At 39.4% G+C, this 6,930-nt stretch overlaps 1 protein-coding gene across 1 annotated transcript in view; it reads right to left on the bottom strand.

Moving 5' to 3' along the window:
- The window catches only part of RHBDL2 (rhomboid like 2), a 38,714-nt gene that overhangs the window by 16,318 nt on the left and 15,466 nt on the right, over positions 1 to 6,930 (bottom strand). The window contains exons 3-5 of the mRNA XM_015598785.2: positions 5,531 to 5,797; positions 2,819 to 2,967; positions 937 to 1,027 (exon numbers count right to left, since the gene is read on the bottom strand). Of these exons, the coding sequence (XP_015454271.1) occupies positions 937 to 1,027; positions 2,819 to 2,967; positions 5,531 to 5,797 (507 nt within the window). The remainder of the gene's footprint in view (positions 1 to 936; positions 1,028 to 2,818; positions 2,968 to 5,530; positions 5,798 to 6,930) is intronic.

The following is a 6,930-nucleotide window of genomic DNA, read 5'->3' as shown; positions in this document are numbered from 1 at the left end:
AGACAAATACAGTTGTCAAATATTCTAACCCAGGCAGCTATTTCCTTAGGGGAGCAATAGGCATTGAAGTGTTGTTTCTAGTTAAAGACTTGCTTAACTTGAATTCCATTTTCTAAATTTTTTAGCAAGACTTTTTTTTTTTTTTAATAAAATTTTACATGGAGCTTCAATATGGAAAACCGATAAAAAGGTATTTTAGAAGCATACATTTATTTCACAATTTCTGTTTAATAATAATTACTGATAACGTCAAACAGAGAGCAATGAGACTGGCTTAAGGAATGTAAACTTGAAATTAGGCTTAGAGAACAATTGCCATTTTATGTCAGCCTTAGCATCTGATTTTGTTTCAGTTGCATAGTATTGAGAGAATGCCAATTCACTCATACTGAGTTTACATTTCAATAGATTTTTAAACAACTTCTCTTATAGTCTCAGAATGTTCTATAATAAAACAGAGATGGCAAGAGAAACCTCATTTCCAGTTTTTAAAAAAAGTTTGTGAGAATAAAAGAAAATTACCTAGAAACACTAGCTAAAGATGGAATCTCTCATGTACTACAATTTGGCATATAACATATTGGAGTACAAGTGTTTTTTATTATAGTTTTTAAATAGGTAAAAATATTTTAAAATAAAATTCATATTATTTTGCTTGTCACACTCCACAAGGATCTCTGGAGAATCTCTGAATGTAATATGATAAATTCTCCCATTAGAGTAATCCTCAATTTAGTGGCTATGTAGCACAATGCTTTTTTTTTTTTTTTTAAGAGATTTCAGGTTAAACCAAAAAGTTAAAAAACAAAGTAGTTGTTGGATCTTCCACAAAATGCAGCAGATTTTGTATTGTTTTACGTTATCATTTACTTAACAAATATCCAGCAGATCACTAAAGAGGTTCCCTGGGCATACCTGGCAGAACAGATTACTTACCCTTATGGCCATGTGCGCACCCAGCCACAACTCTCTGTCCAAGCCATCTTCACAGATATAGGAGAGGTAACGTAATTCATCAAAGAATAGTCTAGCAAGGACAGTTATACTAGTCTTATGGAGACCTCAAGCATAAAGGGGATTTGGAACTATGCGCACTTTGTGATAGCGAACGAGGTCAAAGAAAGTCATCCATCCCATCCTGTCCTCTGGAAACAGCTCGAAGATGAGGTGACCAATAGCACAAAAATCCCAAAGAATCACCCCAAGCACTCTTTCTGCTGCTAAACATCCAGAGTAGAAGTAGCAGAGAGATAAGATCCTATCAAATACCTGAAATAGAAATAACTAATTTTTTCATCCAAATTTTATTCACCCTTTAAGGTCTAACATAAATTCATGTCATCTGTGAAGCTATCCCCATTCTGATCTTTCTCTCTTTCTGTTCATGTTACCGTAGCTAATCCAACATCTATTTTTTTATCCCTTCTCTACCTCCTCTACTGAGGCTGGAAGAGCTAATACTTTCCTAACCTCTCTTTGGTAGGGTTAGCTGCATCACAGCAGCCAACTTGCAACCATGAAAGAAAGGCCAAGGGAAAAGCCGGGGTTCCAGCACAGGACCTAGAGTCCTGGCTTCATTAAACTGGTGAACGAACCACCTACCTGTGTGCTGCTTACACGGGAAAAAATTGGCCTTCATTTGTTTAAGCCTGTTAGATTTTTTTCATTACTTGCATCGAAAAACATTCCTAATTTATGCAACCCCATATGTGACATGTCCTACACAGCCTTGCATATTCTTTTTGAGTGCCTTAACGTGTGTCAATTATGTGAAAATTATGTTATAATCATTGTCTGATTTAATCACAGCAACCCTATGAGGTAGGTACTGTTACCCCATTTTACAGATGTGGAAACTGAGGCACAAAGAGATTAAGTAACTACTGTATATTATAATATTATACTGCCTTGCATTATTAGTTAACTGTTCCCCCCTTACAATTTTAAATTCTTTGAGTGCAGGAGCCACAGTTGCTTAGAACATACTTGTTAAATGGAAAACCAAAGTGTGGAAGTGTCCACAAAAACTGGGCAATTTTGTCCCTGACTTGTCAAGCCTCTGAGCCCCGCATCCTGCCATAGAATGCTATTTAGCCACAGGCTACAGTCATCCTTCAAGGTTCAGGGCTGGCTAGGTCACATAAAGTTGGCCTCATCTGAAACTCCAGAAGTCCACCACAGAGGTGGGGCCAGCAGCAAGTTGTCCATCGTCTGCAGTGGACATGATGAATCATGGATTCTGAGCAAGGTCATAAAAGGCTATTAGCATTTAAGAACTATAAGCAAAAGTAAAAGGCAGACACTGCATCTCCTATTGTTTGTATTATTTTAGATGGATAATAGTATTATACATTCACCAAAATGTTCATGAATTAATTTTTTTAAGTGTGTGATGGGGCAGAGAGAGTGGGGAGTGATGTTTCATCTCTTAAAGGAAACATTTAACAATGTCAGACAACCAGGGGACATGTTTTTGATTTGGTAATGATTTGATCTTTTCTCATTAATATCTCTATGTAAATACTAGTATTAGGCAGTTATAATGCAATGTAAGGTACACTGGACTTGGAGTCAGCACTAATGGGGTGAGGTCCTAGCTCTCTGCAACTTAGCAGTGTGACAAGGAGCAAGTAACTACACCCCTTAAGCCTCAGACATAAAACGGCGAGAGTTACACCTGCCTCTAGGGTTGCTGTGAGGCTCAAACAAGATATAGACATGAAAGAACCTTATCAATGGTAAAGCACTGAACAAATGTTAAGGATTACAATTACTGATAGTCCCTTCTAACATCAGTGACTTAACTGTCATTCCTTACCCAGCATGTACCAGCATGTATGAGATAAATCTCCAGGCTTCCTCCCTCTTCGTAGGATTGTAGATAAATGGACTTTCCAAGATGCCTGTGTCCAAGGTGATCCACTGTTTCTGAGGCTTCCACACAGCATAGTAAATAAACACTGCCAGCTGACAGGGAGGGACAGACATGGATATTAACCACACCTTCTGCAGAGAGGCCCTCCTAAAGCCCATTGGGCACTACCTTTGTTTCAAATGGTTAGCTGTCAAGTGGGACACTTCGTAGCATGTGTTCAGAAGATGACAGAAATTACATTTCCCTGCCATATATTTGACCATATAATTGTGGTCATATCCTACTTCCTTAAGAAATTAGGAGCAGCCCTAGCCCAAACTGCAAAGACTCTTTCTTAACCTCTTTTTCCTCTTAAATACCCACTGCGCTCATCATTCTTGCCTCCACCATTTGGTCTTTCATTTACAACTTACTATGAAATTAAGTCACTGCTGGCTTCCAAAGAATAGCGCAGGGCAAGGGAAATATAGTAACTTTACAGTTGAGAAACCTGGCAAACACAACCTAAACCAAGTGATGAAGGCTAATGTCATCAGGGATATCAGGTGGAATGTCCTTTACTCCCTGATGCGATGTGAATGTAAAGAGAAGGGCATTTCACCTCTTTGGTGTTCTTCCCCCAAATCCATACCTCCAGTCTTATCATGAGAAAAACATCAGACAAATCCTATATTCTACAGGATACCTGGCCAGTACTACTCAAGACTAGCAAAGTCATGAAAAACAAAGACAAATTGAGAAACTGTCACAGATTAGAAGAGACTGGGAAGGCATGGCACTTAATGCAATGTGACATCCTGCATTGGAGGGTACAGGAGGGACAGAAAGAGGATATTAATGGAAAAATTGGTAATTATCCGAACAAAGTCTGGAGTTTACTCAATAGTAATATACCAACGCAAGTTTCTTAGTTTTGACAAATGTACTATGGAAATGTAAGATATTAACAGTGGGAGAAGCTGTGTGAAGGGTGCATGGGAACTCTCTGTACAATCTTTGTAACTTTTCTATCAAGCTAAAATTATTCTAAATAAAAAATGTTTTGAAAATAATTTTTAGTAAAAAAGCTGCTCTTGCTGTGACAGGCAGGTATCTCAGCACCTGCCCCATAATCTTTCTGTGGAAAACTGCCTTGTCCATAGCACTCATTGTCTAAGCCATCATGTTGTGTACCATGTGACCATATCCCATTCTTGTCCACCGCCACCACAGACACATGATGTGGACATGTGGCTAAAAGGAGAACACTAGATAGAATGCTGAAAAAAGCAGAAAGAATTCTTATGGCTTCCTAATTGCAGGTTGTCTCACAATAAAACCCCTTGAGAAAACTTAGAGCTATGCCTCTCTAATCAAAACAGCCTTGACAAAAGCTTCTCCCAGGAATCTTTACACGTTAGTCTTATCTTTATCTGAGCCATAAGAGGCTAGATCCCAGTGATAGTTCATTTTATGTGTTGACTGGGCTAGACCACAATACTCAGAAGGTATTTTTAGAGAAGATTAATGTTTAAATCCGTAGACTTTGATTACCCTCCTTAATATGGGTGAGCCTTATCCAATCAGTTGAAGGCCATAATAGAACAAAGACTGATGCCCTCTGAGGAAAAGGGAATTTTGCCAGCAGACTGCCTTCAAATCCCAGCTGCAACTCTTATCCCGTAGGTCTCCAGTCTGCCTGCCCAACCTGTAGATTTTGAACTTGCCAAGCTTCCACAATGGCATGAGCCAATTCTTTAAATTAATACCTCTCTCTCAATATATGTGTAGATAGATAGATGATAGATAGGTAAATAGATAGATAGATAGATAGATAGATAGATAGAGATAGATAGATAGATAGATAGATAGATAGATAGATAGATGATAGATAGATATGTACGTATAAACACATCCTATTGGTTCTGTTTCTTCTAAAGAACCCTGACCAACACAATCCCTGATAAGGAAGTTGAGGCATTGGTGGGAATTAAGAGGATTACATTAAGGACTTCCAAATGCCCTTGAAGTCCTCTGCCAATTTCTTTACGAGACTTCATGGTGTGGGGAAAAAAAAGGTAAGTTTAATGAGGTTCAGGAGAAGCCCAGTCCTGGCTCAATCACTATGTATGTGACCTGGAGCAAGTTATTCCACATCTCCCGGCCTTGTACTCTCTTTGGGAAAACAAGAGGACTGACTAGATCTGAGTCTGAAAACACACTCATGCTGCCCATTGTAGACATCATTAGAGGATCCTATTTTTTCCCCACTAAGTTTTGGAGGCAGCCAATAACTCTTGTAAACATATAGCTCACCAGCCAATCTAAGTCAGTTCACGAAATCAAACCAATTTGCAGTCTCAAGAATATTTGGTTTCCAAAACCCCCACCAGCTAAAATGAAATGAAGCCGCTGAAGTTATAGTCACTGCCGGGTGGGGGACTTGTTTGAAAAATAACGCTTAACCTTTGACTAAAAATAACTGGGAAAATAGGAAAAACCTGGAGAGAGAACTCTGCAGAGGATGAGGTTAAATTACATGCATGCTGTACTTGCCACCCTCGAGCTCTCTTCTTACACATTTTCCCGTCTCTTACCTAGATCTGAGCTAAACCCCAGTTCATTTGCAGTTTCCCAATGGTACTCACACTAGTGCCCACCACCGAGCATGTTTACCTCAGCAATGCTAATGGAGATGATGAACACTGGAGGTGGGAGGCAGTTAGCTCTCTCCAAGTATGTTCTTCGGACATTTTCGGGAAGCATCCACTTTGAGACAATCCTGTGGACCTTTTTATTCTTGAAGGGATCTTTACCTTTTCCATCCTCTTTCATTTCCTTCTCTTCCTCCAGCTCTTCTTCTATGTCTCTACCCATATTCATATTCACATCCTCCATCTCCAAATCATGAGCAGCAGCCATCGTCCTTGGTCCTACCTCCACCTGAAAGGGACATGAATATCAGGGAAAACCGGATGACCCTACAGTCCTCAGGCCATGGTTCTTTCCTGAGTTTTCTGGCATAATTATTGGTTTCCAAAGCCTTTACTGTATGTTAATAGAAGGCAACTGAAGACCTGCTGTGTGCCCAAATACTCATAATATCCATATCCTCATCACCAGTGTGTAATTGTGACAAAGTGCTAGGGTCTTTCCAAACAAGGGACAAGGCTCCCAGGGGTCAATTCTGGTTTCATCTACTGCCACCACCCAAGAGGATGGACTGGAGCCTTGAAGTGGCAACACTACCTTGTATACCCCTTCCTTCCCCTCTGCCACTGACTTTCAAATCATCCATTAGTTTTGCCCTGAAGGTGATGTGTCTCAGAACCCAAACCATACATACTGCATAATTGAACTCAGTTTTGTCTAGCTTAACTGAGCAATCTCCTTTCCCCTCTTAGTTTCATCTTGCTTCTACTCCTAGGTTTCTGATTCAGAATCAAGTCATTTATTAAGCATCTACTATGTATCAGGGACTATGCTGGGGACTGTCACATCTGTTGACTCACTGGATTCCCACAACAACCCCAGGAAGTAGGGATTTGTAGCTCCATTTATAGATAAAAGACAGGTTCCCACCCATTTCCCAAAAACCACATAATTTTGATAAACTTCAAACTTACATCCTCTCTTTCGAAATTATCAGTATCCTTTCTAAAACATCACTGCTGCCTATTCTGCAACACACTTGAGTTAACAAGGCCATTCCCTACTGGTTCTCCAGGTACAGCATCAGTACCCTTGCTGAAATCCATCCTCCCAATAACTTTAATTTTATTTAATTTTATTGACATAAAATTAACCGATAACTCTCTGACACCTAAAACTCTTGGCTGAGTTTCTACTAATTTCTACACCCAGTGTTCCCTTGAACTCAATCCTCAACATTCAGTCATTCGGACATTTATTCAACAAATGTTCATTGAAAACCTACTATGTATCAGGCCACCATCCCTATCCCAAAATGTTTATAATGTAATGGAAGTGACAGAGGTCAATAAAAATTACACAAATAATTATATAATTACAACAGTGCTAAGTGGTACCAGGCAGATACTAGGATATTGGGCAGC

The sequence above is a fragment of the Pteropus alecto genome, unplaced genomic scaffold, assembly GCF_000325575.1.
Source record: "Pteropus alecto unplaced genomic scaffold, ASM32557v1 scaffold39, whole genome shotgun sequence".
NCBI lineage: Eukaryota > Metazoa > Chordata > Mammalia > Chiroptera > Pteropodidae > Pteropus > Pteropus alecto.
This window is presented reverse-complemented; position numbering and strand designations above follow the sequence as displayed.